Here is a 17,063-nt window from a genome sequence, read left to right on the forward strand (position 1 = left end):
GAAGCATAATGAGAAATGCAATTAACTTCAAGAGCTAAGCAGCAAGCAGTAACTACTTTACTGAACAGTCACTAAAGATTCTCTCTCTCTCTCTCTCTCTCTCTCTCTCTCTCTCTCTCTCTCTCCCTCCCTCCCTCCCTCCCTCCCTCCCTCTCCAGAGACCGCCAAGTTTATGAGAAGAGAAGAGCTCAAAAAGAAAGCAATATGAGAATCTACTACTACGCCGAGAATCTACTATGTTTGTCTGCCAGGAACTGTACAGGTAACGGGGTTACCACATAGGATGCTTACAGCGTAACTCAGCCTGAAGGAGTTTAAATTTGGGGTAGGATAGAAGTAAGTGGGAGGAAAAGACACTGTGAGTAAACAAAATGACACTCTCATTCACTCAGCATACCATGGCCAGCATAATCTTTTCCCCAACCAAACATTTCTGACACTTTTAACTACCACAGCAGATCTCCAACTAAAACAGAGGTGAAAGATATCTTTTTACAGGAACATGACCTTCATCACTACAAGTTTTTTTCACAAATTCAACCCAAAATGACTATTAAATGCTTAACACAATTGAATAAAAAGAGCTTTAAGCTACGATTCAGGAGGGCAGAACTGAGGCTCTGCATCAAAATAACTCCATGACCTGAAGCATCATGAATGGGCCTAAAGTAGTGTGTTTTTTCTTTAAAACAAGAGGTCATACCCTATTGGTGGTTCCTGCAATCAATGTAGCTGACAACCAGCATTACCAAAAAATAATAAATAAAAAGGAATATATAAGATTAAATTGCACATTTTAAAGAACTGCTTTCGTGAAACCTCTGTTTCAGTTGTATATGTATGTACACTGGGTCATGATGTAAAAAAAGTATTTTCTTCCTGTTAAATCTGTCAAAAGTGAAAACAATGGCTTAATGTTAACAAGCCAGTAAGTTGAAACTAGCAGGATTTCTTACCCATGCATCTTCTGCTTCTGAACATCTACTTCCTGCTGCCACTGTGTCTACAGCCAAAGAAATTCACACCCAGCACCTGCCCTGCTGTGGGTACTGTGCCTGGCTGAAGCAGCTATGGCCCCAGTGTGGTCGAGCAGTCATATCCAACAATTCTTACTGTGTCAACCACAATCAGAGCTTGTGATCACCACAAGAAAGCTGGTTTTCACAAAATGAGATGAAAGAATTCTAACCAAAAGCAAATCACTGATGCATTAAATAACTACGGTAGCAAGTACAATTACTGTAGGGCTTTTAAAAATAATAAATGGTTTTAAGATCCCCACTCTCATGAACACAAACCCGGCTGCCAAGATTAGAACCTCGGCCTAGGAACCTCTATTTTAGATTATGTATCTCCAGACCAGTAGGTCCTGGACATGGATAATCTACCCTCAAAGAGATCTGATACCTAATCTGTCACAAAACTTTGAGGGGAACTGCATGACTGGTAAATAAGATCAGTAACAAATTCACCAACAATTCACCAACATTGTCCAATCTTTAATGAATGTGAATCCTGAACAAATCAGGAAAATTATACTGAAACCAAAAAGTCTTCTAAAGAATAAACAAGGCAACTGTTAAAACAAGTAGCTTCTAAAAATTCACGATTATGCATTTGACAGTGGTAGTAGATATGCAAACCTATCCAAAACGTCACATACTGTATGATTCCATTTATGACACTGTTGAAATAACAAAATGACAGAAATAGAGAACAAATTAGTGATTGCGAGGAGTTAGGGATGGGGTGGAGGTGTGTTTCAAAAAGAGGAATCCTCATAGTCATGAACTGCTAAATACACGGGCATCCACGTATAATGAAACTGCAGAGAAACACACATACACGAGTACAAGTAAAACTCGGGAAACTTGAATAAGATCTGTAGCTTGTATACTTAATACTTAACTTGTGATGCTGTGTTCTGCAAGTTGTTACCACTGGGACAAACTAGGTAAGGTACATGGGATCCCTCTGTATTATTTCTTACAAATATATTGAATACAAAATTATCTCAAAAAGCAATTTAAAAAGTTAACGCAAGCAATTCTCTAGTTCGTAAGATCAAACAACCCATGCTGAGAACACACATACTGAATAGTCAACTTAAAGGCAAGCATTTTAAGACTGCTACCATAAATTTCTTGATGACTAAACTTGACATTAAAGATCAATTTTAATGAATTCTCAATGTAGGAGTTTTCTAGCTTTCAGCCGCAGACTTAGTTTTATAATTCTTCATAACTTGCAGTAAGCAGCTTCCATTGTATACTTAGCTATAAAGTTACTGAAACATTTTAATAGATACTGCACTGGACCAGTTTAATGCATGTTACTAGATACTGTACTTGGGTTTTTTACATTTAATTTTCTGCACCATTTCAAAAGCTAACTTTAATATATAATGCATATGTAACCATAAATCTGGATGTCTACTTAATTAGTAACAACTCAATTATTTCAAAAGTGTTATTCTGAGACAAAGAAATCTGTACCATCAACTGTTCTCAAAGGAGATAAAGCCAGTGGTTACTGGGTGTGGGTTTCTTCCCTTGTCATTAGCACACAAAGGAAGACAATTTCCCCATTTCTACACGTCTTTTAAACTGGATTATATAATTTCTCAACTATTTAAACTAATTAAAAATTGGGCAAACTAATTCACCTTACTGAATTCACCTTTGCAAAAATAAACAAAAACTATGTTGCATCTTCTAGTAAGTAAACATAAAGTGCCCCCGCACGCCCAATTAGGAATAAGGAACGCAAAGTTTCAAGTACGGTGTTTCCCCAAAAATAAGATCCAGCCAGCCAATCAGTTCTAACGCATCTTTTGGAGCAAAAATTAATATAAGACCGGGTATTATGTTAATTATATATTATATTATACCTGGTATATTATATATTATATTTATATTGTATTATATAAGACCCTGTCTTATAATAAAATAAGACCGGGTCTTACATTAATTTTTGCTCCAAAAGACGCATTAGAGCAATTGTCCAGCTAGGTCTTATTTTCAGGGAAACATGATACGAGCTGAAGCCAGCAGTTCCCAAAGCCAGGCTGTAAGGTTCTCATCTTCATTCTAATTTAATGATGTGGAATATTAACTGGGCAGCAGATTTTTTAAAGCTCCCACGTGATACTAAAGTACAGCAAAATTTGAGAACCAGAGGACTAAGTAACTTGGGTGGCTTACTTCTGAAAGTTTCTTTATAACAGCAAGTTCTTAAACTTTTTATTTCAAGACCCTTTACTCTTAACTAGTGAGAAGAGTGACATTATTTTTATTATATATATTTTTATGCATCTCTTTAAGTCTAGCTTAACTGAAAACAGATAAATTCTCATGTCTGCTTCTGCATTCAACCTGTTGCATTGTTATTTGGGCTGAAGTATATGAAAAATATCTGGACCCACATGTATTTGAAAAAAAGGAGTTTTTCAATAGAGCCTTCTCAGAGCACGTGGTATTGATATTCCAACAAAATTTGACAAATGGTAGTTTATTAAGTATTAACTGCAACATGGCATCTGAAATCACATCAACGTGCTTTCTGAACTGTCACATTTAAAAGCACTGGTTTACTTGGCACTTTGGAACTTTTATCCATCCATGATGTTACATCATGCAATCATCCTTGGGAAAACACTGGTTCCACAGAATTATACACATCCAACTATCACATTTCTTATAAAACATAAAAAATCATTTTTATTAAAATCACCACTGGTCTTGTAAAAACTATTATTGGAAAATTCAATCTCAAATAGCAGATACAAGTTTTCCAAAACTCTTAATTTTTGCTTGAAAATTCAATTTTTATCACTGACAAATACAGTTGTTTTTATTGAGGCAACAGTCTGCCTACACTGACCTTCCAGAAAAATATTTGCCATATATTCAAGTCTGAATGCCACAGCTTATCACTCACTTCTTTTAAATTTAGTATTTTTACATATGTACTTTTATTTTTTAAAGCAGTATTAGGTCCACAGCAAAACTGAGAAAGTAGAGAGGACACACATACACACAGACCCCTCCCCACAACATCAGAGTAGAGCATCAGAGTACATCTGTTGCGCGCGTGTGTTCTGTGGTACATGTGTTAAACTCAGTGTACCAATACTGACGCATCATTATCGCCCAAAGTCTGTACTAGTTCACATGAGGGTTCTCTTTGTATTATACATCCCATGGGTTCTTTCTTTCTTTCTTTTTCTTTTTCTTTTTGGTTCAGGTGTACAAAACAATGTAATAGACATTTATACCGCTTACAAAGTGATAAACCTCCTCCCCGAATCTACTACCCCTCTGTCCTTGTATATAACTGTTACAATCCCATTGAGTCTATTTTCTATGCTGTACTCCACAACTTGTGTATGTGTATTTATATATATTTATATTAAATTACAGTTGACATTCATTATTATTCAGCTTCAGGTGTACAGTGCAGTGATCAGGCATCTACATCATCCATGAGATGGTCTCCCTAATGAGACAAGTGTCCATCTGATGATACCCTACAAAATCCTTCATTATTGATTATATTCCCCAAACTGACTTTCATACCCCTGTGGGAATCTTGTGCTTTCTAATCCCCTCACCTTTCCCCTTATCCCCAACCCTCCTCCCATCCAGAAACCTCAGTTTTTTCTTTGTATCGAAGACTGTTTCTGTTTAGTTTGTTCATTTCTTCTATTCTTTAGATTCCGCATATAAGTGAGATCACATGGTATTTGTCTTTCTCTGTCTGACTTATTTCACCTAGCATAATGATCTCTAGGTCTATCCATATCATTGCAAATGGTAAGATTTCATTCTTCTTTATGGCTGCGTAATACTCCATTGTATAAATGTACAATTTCTTAATCCAGTCGTCTACCGATGAGCATTTCGGTTGTTTCCAGGCCTTGGCTATTGTGAATAGTGCTGCAATAGACATAAGGGTACATACATTTTTTCAAATTCGCGTCTTAAATTTCTCTGGATAGACACCTCAGAGTGGAACTGCTGGGTCATAAGGTAGTTCCCTTTGCAGTTTTTTGAGATACCTGATACTGATTTCCACAGTGGCTGCACCAATCTGTAATCCCACCGACAGTGCACGAGGTTTCCCTTTTCTCCACATCTTCGCCCACACTTTATTTATTGATGATAGCCATTCTGACCGGAGTGAGGTGGTATCTCATTGTGGTTTTTATCTGCATTGCTCTAATGATTAGTGAGGTTGAACACTGTTTCACATGTCTGTTTGCATTTGTATGTCCTCTTTAGAGAAATGTTTCTTCATGTCCTCTGCCTATTTTTCAATTGGGTTGATTTTTTGGTGTTGAGCTGAATGAGGTTTTTATAAACTTTGGATATTAACCCCTTATTGGATATATAATTGGCAAATATCTTCTCCCATTCAGTAGGATCCCTTTTTGTTTTATTGATGGTTTCCTTTGCTGTGAAAAAACGTTTTAGTTTGATGTAATCCCACGTGTTTATTTTTTCTCTTACTTCCCTTGCGCCAGGGGATATATCAGTAAAAATATTACTATGGGTAAGGTCTGCAAATTTACTTCCTACATTTTCTTCTAGGTGTTTTATGGTTTCAGATTTTACATTTAAGTCTTTAGTCCATTTTGAATTTATTCTTGTATATGGCGTACGGAGGTGGTCCAGCTGCAATTTTTGTATGTGTCTGTCCAGATTTCCCAGCTCCATTTATTGAATACACTGTCTTTACCCCAAGGTAAATTCTTGCTTCTATTATCGTAGATTAAATGACCATATAGGTATGGATTTATTTCTGGGCTCTCTATTCTGTTCCGTTGATCTAAGTGTCTGTTTTTATGCCAGTACCATGCTGTTTTGATTACTGTAGCCTTGTAGTATGAGGCTATTTGGGGTCTTTTATGGTTCCATATAAATTTCAGGATTATGTGTTCTATTTCTGTGAAAAATGTCCTTGGTAGTTTGATAGGAATTGCGTTGAATCTGTACATTGCCTTAGGCATTATGGATATTTTAACTATATTAATTCTCCCTCTCCATGGCCATGGTATGTGTTTCCATTTATTTGTATCTTCTTTAATTTCTCTCTTCAGTGTCTTATAATTTGCTGAGTACAGGGTTTTTACTTTGGTTAAATTTATTCCTAAGTATTTTATTCCTAAATTTTTCAAGCAATTGTAAATGGGATTATTTTCTTAATTTCTCCTTCTGATAGTTTATTATTGGTGCATACAAATGCAACTGATTTCTGAATATTAATTTTGTACCTGCTACTCTACTAAATTTACTTATCAGTTCCAATAGTTTTTTGGTGGAGTCTTTGGGGTTTTCTCTATATAGTATCATGTCATCTGCATAAAACGACAATTTTACTTCCTCCTTTCTAATTTGGATGGCTTTTCTTTTTGTCTGATTGCTGTGGCTAGAACTTCCAGAACTATGTTGAATAAAAATGGAGAAAGTGGGCAACCCTGCCTTGTTCCTGATCTTAAGGGGAATGGTTTTAGCTTTTCCCCATTGAGTATGATGTTAGCTGTGGGTTTATCATATATGGCCTTTATTATGTTGAGACATCCCATGGGTTCTGACAAATGTATTCAGATTGGCTTCTTTCACTTAGTAATATGTATTTAAGGTCCTACCAGGTCTTTTCCTTCATACAATAGTTCATTTCTTTTTAGCACGGACTATAATTCCATTGTCTGGATGCCCCACGGTTTGTTTATCCATTCACCTACGAAAGGACAGGTTGGTTGCTTCTAAGTTTTGGCAATTATAAAAAAAGTTGCTATAAACATTCCTGTGTTGGTTTTTGTATGGACATATTTCCAATTCATTTGCCCGCTGGATCCTCTGGTAAAAGTATGCTTAGTTTTGTAAGAAACTGACAAACTGTTCAAAATAGCTGTACCATTCTGCATTCCCATCAGCAATGAATGAGAGTTCTAGTTGCTCCATACCCTCACCAGCATCTGGTGTTGTCAGTTTGGGGGACTTTAGACATCCTAATAGGTGTGCAGTGGTATCTCGTTTTAATTTGCAATTCCCAAATGATGTATGAGTTGAGCATCTTTCCATATGCTTATCTGATACCTGTATATCTTCTTTAGTGACATCTGTTCAGATCTTTTTCCCATTTTTAAATCAAGTTTTTCATTTTCTTATTGTTATATTTTAGTTCTTTGTATATCTTGGATAACAGTCCTTTATCAGATATATCTTCTGCAAACATTTTTTCCCCCAGATGTGGTCTGTCTTGACATATTTTTTTGGGGGAAGGGGAAGGGGAACAGGCCTTTATTGGGGAAAAGTGTGTACTTCCAGGCCTTTTTTCCAAGTTGCTGTCCTTTCAATCTTAATTGTGGAGAGTACTGTTCAGCTTCAAGTTGTTGTCCTTTCAGTCTTAGTTGTGGAGGGCACAGCTCAGCTCCAGGTCCAGTTGCCATTTCTAGTTGCAGGGGGTACAGTCCACCATCCCTTGCGGGAGTCGAACCGGCAACCTTGTGGCTGAGAGGACAGACTCCAACCAACTGAGCCATCCAGGAGCTCAGCAGCAGATCAGCTCAAGATGCCGTGTTAAATTTTAGCTGCAGGGGGCGCTGCCCACCATCCCTTTTGGCGGGAGTTGAAGAATCGAACTGGGCAACCTTGTGGTTGAGAGGATGCGCTCCAACCAACTGAGCCATCTGGGAGGCAGCTCAGCTAAAGGTGCAGTGTTCAATCTTAGTTGCAGGGGGCGCTGCCCACCATCCTTTGTGAGAGTCGAGGAATTGGAACTGGCAACCTTGTGGTTGAAAGCCCACTGGCCCGTGTGGGAATCGAACCAGCAACCTTCGGAGTTAGGAGCATGGAGCTCTAACCGCCTGAGCCACCGGGCCGGCCCCTTGACATACTCTTGATTAATTTATTTTTAAAGTTTCATGCAATAAAATTCACGTTTTGGTTTACATTCTAAGTTTTGACATATGCACAGAATTATGGAACAAGCCCAATCAAGCTGCAAAACAGTTCCATCCCTTCCTACTGGCCTCTCTTGGCAATCTCCTACCGCTACTCCTAGCGTGACAACCACTGGTCTTGAAATTGACAGTCAACAATAAATGTTTAGGAATTGGGTCACAGAGTCTGGAGATATGTGTATAGGCTTTAGCCGAACATTTCAATGCTTTGCTTATCACGTAGCTTATAATCAAAGATGAAGAAAGCATGTTCTGAAGGTCTGCCTGTAAAGCAAGCTTCAGGAGAAACGTTTAAGAGCACACTTTGCTTGAAAGAATAGAAAAATATAGCTGGTTAAGCACAAATTAGGCCTTTCTTCACTTGCACATGCTAACCACTCACTTCCTGCCCAGAACTCCTTGTTCTCACAAGTTAGCTATAAGCTGCTGATGTGGTGTCTCTTTGTCAAGCAGGAGATAACGTGAAGGTCAGGTCCCTGAACTCCCCTTCCCTTTCTCCTTTGCCACATAAAAACTCCCTGTTTTTGCTCTTTGGGGAAGATGGATTTGAGAAATCTTGCTCTGACAACTTCTGGCTTTGGCCAAATCGAAGAAACCTCTCTCTATGGCCAAGCGCCAGCGTCTCAGTGTTTGGCTCACTAGTGCATCGGGCACACGAACTGAATTTGGGAGGTGGCTCAGTAACAATCTGTTTCCCATCACTGTAGCTTTTGTCTTTTCCAGATATCATATAAATGGAATCATGTCTTGTGTAGCCTTTTGAGTCTGGCATTTCTCATTTAGCGTAATACTTTTGAGATTCATCAATGTTACTACAAGTATCAATAATTCTTTTTTTAGTTGAGTTTTATGAATAGGCCACAGTTTGTTTATCCATTCACCAATTCAGGAACATTTAGATTGCTGCAGTGCTTGGCAACAGGAACAAAATTGCTATAAACATTCCTGTGTAGTATCTGTGCGAATGTAAGTTCTCATCTTTCTTGAATAAATATCTAGGATTGAAGTTGCTGTCACGTGCGTTTAACTTTACGGGGAAACCGCCAAGCTGTCTCCAGTGTGGCTGTACCATTTTGCATTCCCACCAGCGGTGTATAGAAGTTCCAGCAGCTCTCCATCCTCACCAGTACTCAGTATTGTCAGTTCTGGGTGGTGTATTTTAGTCACTCTAATAGGTGACTAGTATCTGTGGTTTTAATTTGCATTTCACTAATGATGTAGAGCATCTTCTCAGGTGCTTACTTGCCACCAGTATATCTTCTCCAGCAAAGTTTCAGTTCAAATTTTTTGCCTATTTTTTATTGGGTTGTTTCCTGATTGTTGAGTTTTGAAAGTTCTTTCTGTAATCTACATACAAATCCTTTGTCAGATATGTGATCTTCAAATATTTTCTTTCAGTCTGCCATTTTTCACTCTCCTCATAGTATCTTTCAAAGAGCAGAAGTTTTTAATTAAATGAAACCCTATTATCAATTTACTTTGTGTTTTTAGTCTTATCTAAGAAACCGTTTAAGTCATGGTTACAGATTTTTCTCCTGTGTTTCTTTTCTGCCCATTTTATTGTTCACCTTTTACATTTAGATCTCTAATCTGAGTTCATTTCTACATTGGGTATGAGGGATGGGTTAAGATTCTCTACTTTCTTCCCTCACATGGTGTCCAATTGTTCTGACACTGTATGTCGGGAAAAACATTATCTTTTTTTCTACTGAGTTGCCCTTACTTACACTTTTGTTGAAATCAACTGACTGTATTTTGTAGGCGCTCTACCTCAATATCTTGATTGCTGTAATTTTATAGAGTCTTGAAATCATCTGTATTTCAGATCAGGTTCTCCAACTATGTTATTGTTTATCAAGTGTTTTAGAAATTTATATTCCTTTTCCATTCCACTATTTTAAAAAGCAGCTTATTCATTGCCTACACAAAACGATGCTGGAATTCTAATCTCAGTGGATTGATTTGAGGAGAAATTGTATCTTAACAATATTGACTGTTCAAAATCACAAGCAGGTAATTACCCCAACTGACTTTCAAATGCTGAACAGCTATGCATTGCCAGAATAAATCCCATTTGGTCATGATGTATTGTTCTTTTTATATATTGCTGGATTTGAATTACTAAAATTTTGTCGGACTTTTGCATCTGTGTTCATGAGGGATATTGGTGTAGTTTGCTTGTAATATCTTTACCTGGTTTTACATCAAGCCTCACATAATGAGTTGCAAAGTGTGCCTTCTAATACTTCCTGGAAGATAATGTATAGCCATAGTAAGTAGCAAAAGTGCATTATCCACACTTCCCACTTCCTCCTTAAAAGTTTGACAGAATTCACCCATGAAACTATCGGGAAACCAGTTTTCTTTGATGGGAAGGGTTTATGAATTCAGCTTCTTTAAAAGATAGAGGACTATTCAGGTTATCTATTTCTTCTTGAGTTTGGCAATTTGTGTCCTCAAAGGAATTGATCAATTTCATTCACCTTGTCAAATTTTGGGGCACAGAGCTGTTCATGGTATTCCCCTATTATCATTTTAATGTCTATAAGATCTGTAATGATAGCCTCTCTTTCATTCTTGATATGTTAACTTGGGTCCCTCCTTCTCTGTCTTCTCCCCACCTCTCCCTCTTTGAATATTCATTGTTTCAAGTAAAAAATGGGTTCCATAAAATAATAATGATAATAATAATAATAATAATAATACTATCACTACATAATGTCCCATCAATGCAGTGGCCGGTTGGCCAGTTAGTTGGAGCGCAGTGCTCATAACACCAACGTTGCCGGTTAGATTCCCACATGGGCCAGTGAGCTGCGTCCTCCACAACTAGATTGAAAACAATGACTTGACTTGGAGCTGATGGATCCTAGAAAAACACATTGTTCCCCAATATTCCCCAATTAAAAAAAAAAAAGACAAAATAGGAAAGTAGATTTAAAAAAAAATTTGATCAAGAAAACTGTCCTACTTCTGTAAATAGCAAAAGTTCTTATCTACAGTTCCCATTTCATCACACTGCCATAACATACTACCACAGACAGGGAGGTTTGAGCAACAGAAGTTTATTTTCTCAGTTCTGGAGGGTGAAAATCAGGGTGTCAGCATGGTCATGTTCTACAGACAGATCTCTTCTTGGCTTGCAGATGGCCACCTTTCTGCTGTGTCTTCATATGGCAGAGAAAAAGAGACAGCAAGTTTTCTGGTGTCTGTTCTTACAAGGGCACTAATCCCACCATGGGCCCACCCTTGTGACCTCATCTAAATCTAATTATCTCCCAAAGGCCACATCTCCAAATCTCATTGTACTGGGGGTTAGAGCTTCGACAGATGAATTTTATGGGGACACAATTCAGTCAACAGCACCCTATATTTAAAAATATGTATATAGTCAAAAGTTGACATTTAATTATTTTTGCTGCTTCATCAATGACGTTCTTAAGTGAAATTGGTTCTTTTCTTTTTAACTATCAGTATGAGGTGGCTAGTACAGTTTGGTGCCACTGTCTTGAATCATGTTAAGGAACCAGAGGTTTTATCCATTCTTGCTTTCATTCCGTATGTGTAAATGTCAACAAGGTCAAAAGGCCTCAGAATATGTTAGTGTTATTATGAAAACAGTTCTGACCTCACTTTGAAAATTCACCACGGCCTTACAGAATTAAGTCCAAATAACTATCACAGAAAAAGTTTTTACAAACTGCAAAGTATGTTAACAATTTAAGGTATTATTACGAATTATTCACAAGAGATATAACCAATACTTAAAAAAGTTGATCATTCCCAACTTTCCAAATTTACTGATGAAATGCTTTCACTTGAAATAAAACTTAGAGGGAAATATAAAGTTCTGTGGGATCTAAAAATAAACGAATAAATGAAGCTACTTTAGTTGGCTACCTTGATTGTGACGAAACAAATAAAAATAGGAGGCCAGTGGTATGGTATAACAGAAACACATTATAGCTTACATTGTATATGCTTACATCACTTATAAAAAGAATACACCAGAAGCATTACTACTGATGGCTTCTGGGAAAGGGAATTAGATAACTTACAGTAAGATAAGAAGAAATTTAGTCAACACCATTTGAATTTAGACCACCCATATGTATTACCCCCAAAATTAATTAAATGTTTCACAGATAATATTTAATGATTTGATACATTAAAAACTCAATTTAAAACACTAAAAAATTTACCCTCTCACTCAACTTGGGAAATAGAAGTCAGAATTCAGTTTTATTCCTAAGAAACTATTTGTCCATTCAAGAATGCAGCATATGTATAATCTTTCTAAAGCAATAGGGTCCTACTCAATCTCCTTGAATGATTAGACAATAATAATTTATAAATGACAAAAATGCAAATTCAGTTGTTTACTCTATGTTGAATTAAGTTTTCAACTAAAAACCTGCGATAGTTTTCAGCTGGAAGCTCTGTAAGACTGAAAGATAAGATATATGCTGTATGTGATAGGTCCCTCCAAATGGAGAACTCAATCCAATATAACATTTCTAGAGAATTGACATCAGCTTCGTCATTACATTATTTAAAATAAACAAGGCACAAGTCTATGTGAAATACTTTTTAACCAAAAGTAATTTTAAAAAATGAAATAAAAAACTCTCAAAACACAGCTGTCCTTGCACAAGTGCTTAAAGGAATACTTTCTACTCTCAAACTGCAATCTAGTAATAATTTAGAAGTCTCTAGAGCAGGGGTATCCAAACTTTTTTCAACGTTTTTCACCAAGGGCCATATGCGGTAAAATACACAAACAGCCGGGCCTCCCACTCGAGGTGAAGTACGTATTGCCTCACCTGGTTTATTTAAGAAAACTAAATATATTTTTGGAATTTGCTGTGGGCCAATTAACAATGGATTGCGGACCACAGTTGCCCCACAGGCCGCAGTTTGGATACCCCTGCTCAAGAGGTTGATGGCATCAGTACAAGGGGAGTAATCTATATAATGAGAACTTTTAATGCCAAAGGCTCTGATGGGTTCAATCTCTAGAACAAGGCTATACCTGTCAGGCAGACAGAATTACATTTTTTCATTCATGACAAACAATTTAGCCCGTTGCGGCACTCGATGACTGTGAGTGTACCCACGCCACCGCCGTCCTCGAGGCCGTACTGCTCGGCGGAGCAGGCGGACATGGAAAGCGTCCATGGCCTGCGCCTGGCAGCGGCAAATTGGTTGACGTTATGTGAAAGAGATGCTTCCTCATCTCTAAGGCTTACCAGAAACTGATTTGAAGAGAATGGATTTTGCACCAAACCACGGGAAAGCTCCATGTCAGACTTACAGCCCCCGAGTGCCACTACACAAATCTACGGATTGGGAGAGGAAGATCTTGATCAGGTCGCTTCAAATAGGAAGACAAAATCCCAGAGACTCTCCTTTGAGAGCTCGATGCCGCCTAGAACAAGACGCGGTGAAGATAAGCCATGTGGTGACCACCCTGACAGCGGCAGGATGCGTCCTGACGGTCACTGAGGGCAAGAAGGCTGCCAAAAGACACAAGTCTTTAACAAGCCTGAACTTAGAAAAGAAAGCCTGTCTGAGGGAGGAAGCACCTATGAAGGCCAAAACAGAGTAGCAGTGGTATTCATGTTGGCTGGATTTTGAAAATCCAGGAATAATGTTGCAGAAAGCCTGTATCAAAAAGAATGCGGTATGAGGATCTATTTCATGAAAGTATGGTTTGTACAAACTTACAGCATTTCCCTATTTCTGCTCTACAGGTACAAATAAATTTTCTTCAAGAAAAAAAAAATTTAGCTAGGTCTACAGAGCTATCCTCCAGTTTAAAGGAAATACAGAGAAAACAAATTAACAAAACAACAGTCTACACAAAAAACTACAGTGTAAGACATTCTAAAAGATAGAACTGGCTTAGAAACTTCAAAAAGTTAATGAAATAATAAGAAAAGCGGGAGAGGAGAACTGTTCTAGAGGGAAAAAAAGGAACAAGGGTTGATGAGGCTGTGGAGAAAAAGGAACCCTTCTGGAGGAACCCTTGTGCACTGTTGGTGGGAATGCAGACTGGTGCAGCCGTTATGGAAGGCAGTGTGGAGGTTCCTCAAAAAAATTAAAAAGTAGGGGCAGCGGATGGCTCACTTGGTTAGAGCGGGAGCTCTGAACAACAGGGTTGCTGGTTCGAGTCCCACATGGTCCAGTGGGACTGTGCTCTCCACAACTAGATTGAAGACAATGAGTTGCTGCTGAGCTGCCAGAGGGGTGGCTGGAAGATTCAGTTGGTTAGAGGTGAGCTCTTAACAACAGGGTTGCCGGTTCAATTCCCACAGGGGATGGTGGGCTGCATCCCTTGCAACTAAGGTTGAAAACAGCAACTGGGCGCGGAGCTGAGCTGCGCCCTCCACAATTAGATTGAAGGACAACGACTTGGAGCTGATGGGCCCTGGAAAGACACAACATTCCCCAATAAAAATCAAAAAAATTAAAAATAGAACTACTATATAATGCAGCAATTCCACTTCTGTTTATCTGAAGAAAATGAAAATACTAACTTGAAAAGACAAATGCTCATTTGCAGCATTATTTACAATGGCCAAGATATATGGTCACAAACTGAGTATCCCTCACACACAGTGGAATATTCCTCAGCCATAAAAAAGGAAATCTTGCTATTTGCAACAACATGAACAAAACTTGAAGGCACTATGCTAAGTGAAACCAAGGTCAGACAGAAAAACAAATGTCGTATGATCTTACTTTTATGTAGAATCTTAAAAAAGAACACACACAAAAGAAACAACTCATAGATACAGAGGTGGGCGGGGGGGGGGTGAAGAACATGAATGAAGGGGTTCAAAGGTGCAAACAAACTTCCAGATATAAAATAAACGTCATTGAGGATGTAATATACAGCATGGTGACTATAACTACTACTGTACTGTATATTTGAAAGTTGCTGAAAGTGGATCTTGAAAGTTCTCATCACAAGAAAAAAAATTTTAACTAAGCAAGGTGACTGATGTCAACTCGACTTACTGTGGTGATCATTTCACAAGTATCAAATCATACATCTGAATGTTGTAAGTCAATCATACCTCAATTTTTAAAAATAGTGCAAAAAGTTACAAACTAATTTATAGAGTTTATCCAGTTCAATTAGGTAAATATGGCACGTTGAGTTTACCTAATTAAAAAAAATTGAATACGTGAAAAGCATGTTGTACATAATTTATTCTCTAATGACTATTAGAAGGCACTTAAAAGATTCTGTTCAACTTCAGTGTCACATTATGATGGACACTTATGATCAAATATTATATGTACCGTGAGCCAAATTTGTATTGCCTATTCATAAATTGCGTATTTTAAGCCTTGGTCCACTGTGAAAACAATACATAGTAATGACAGAATTATCTGAGAAAAGAGGAAAGGGAAGAGGGAAGAAGGAAATATACCACCATTAGTTAACTATGTGTAATTGTGGATTATATGTAAATTTTTCCTTTCCCGCCCCTTAATAATTACAGCTTAAGAGTTTTCCACATTACAAAACTGTTGCAGATGTTTTTAACAACTCCCTAAATATTCCATTAAGTCTAGCATGATTTACTTAAATGCCCCATTGTCGGCTGTATGAATTGTTTTAAAACGTATACTACTAAAATTTAAATTGCACTGATCATCTTTGTGCATAAAGCTTTTTCTATAGAACCATTTATTTCCATCACAAGCAAGAGGGATTACTGAAATCAAATAATCTTTAATACTTTAGGTTTTAAAAAAAACACCACTTTTTCTTGGCTGTTTCTATGTTTTAAATTTTCTTGATTATTAATAAGGTTGAATACTTTCTTTTCCATCTTATGAGCCGGTTTTATTCCCACCCCTATGTACATTGTCTTTTCATGTTTTATGTACCCTGCTTTGGGGAATAAGTCTATATTTAAGTCTGTGTCATTTGCCTTCTATATAACTAGGTTCGGAGGAAATTTTTCAGCACACATTTTAATTGTTTGCATTTAAAAGCATATTTCCTATATCCCTGGACTTAACAAAAAATAGCTTATTAGGAAAAATATTTCCCTGTGCTCAAACTACAGTGAATCCTCATTATTCGAAGATTCTGCATTTGCAAGTTTGCCTACTCACTAAAATTTATCTGTAGCCCCCAAATCAATACTTCCAGTCTCTGGCAGTTTTTGTAGACATGCACAGAGCAGCGAAAAATCACTGAAAGCTCAAGTTCCCAGCTGAGCTCTAACCAGGCGTATCTGCCTTCTAGTTTCTCTGCTCTCATACTGAAAACAAGTGTCCTTTTGTAATCTATTGAGTGTCATGTTTTTTACCCTTTAGTGCTTTTTGTTGATACTTTCACTGCTTAAAATGGCCCCCACGTGTTTTGCTGAAGTGCTGTATAGTGTTCCTAAGCACAAGAGGGCTGTGATGTGCGCTACTCAGGAAACAGGCTCATTTCAGGCATCAGCTGTAACTAGCGCCATGAGTTAATGAGCCAATAACATACACTAAATAAAGTATCTTTAAACAGAAACACACATAAAACAAGGTTACGTTTTGACTGGCTGATGCAAATGTTACCAGAGGCTTGCAAGAATCTAACCCTGTGTTTCCCCTAGAGCAACACTTCAGTATTTGCTAGTTTGTAGCTTGCAGCAACTTTAAAAGCAAATTCAAGACAGATGGCCGGTTGTGCCACTCTAATACAATTCATAACTCCTCCAGAATCCCTGAGCCTTGGAGGAATGGAGTACAGTATCATCGGAGTGCAAAGAACAACAAACTAGGGAAGGCAGGACTCTGTGTAAGATTCTAGTGACTTCTTTCTCTACCTTGGAGAAATTTTTGACACCTCTAGGTCTTTGCTTGATCTCTAAAACGAAGGAACAGGATTAAAGACCATTAATATTATTCAGTACTTAAAAATTATAAAGCACAGAATGACTGACTTATACTCCTATATTTGACATTCAAGAAAACTTTTTCTATTTTTAAATCGTGTTACAATTGGCTGTGATTTCCAGAAATACCTTTATATATTTATAAATTTCAGGAAAGCATGCTATGATTTAATAGAGATCTTTGTACGCAACTA

At 37.5% G+C, this 17,063-nt stretch overlaps 2 protein-coding genes across 7 annotated transcripts in view; one reads left to right on the top strand and one right to left on the bottom strand.

Moving 5' to 3' along the window:
* Window positions 1-17,063, bottom strand: part of WDR33 (WD repeat domain 33) — a 105,348-nt gene that overhangs the window by 65,067 nt on the left and 23,218 nt on the right. The window lies entirely within an intron of this gene.
* LOC308499023 (protein FAM162A-like) lies at window positions 13,236-13,574 on the top strand (the record flags this gene model as incomplete). Its single annotated transcript, XM_081051815.1, has 1 exon — window positions 13,236-13,574. The coding sequence occupies one exon, from the start codon at window positions 13,236-13,238 to the stop codon at window positions 13,572-13,574; it is 339 nt and encodes a 112-aa protein (XP_080907941.1).

The sequence above is a fragment of the Rhinolophus hipposideros genome (assembly GCF_964194185.1).
Source record: "Rhinolophus hipposideros genome assembly, chromosome: 6".
Classification (NCBI taxonomy): domain Eukaryota; kingdom Metazoa; phylum Chordata; class Mammalia; order Chiroptera; family Rhinolophidae; genus Rhinolophus; species Rhinolophus hipposideros.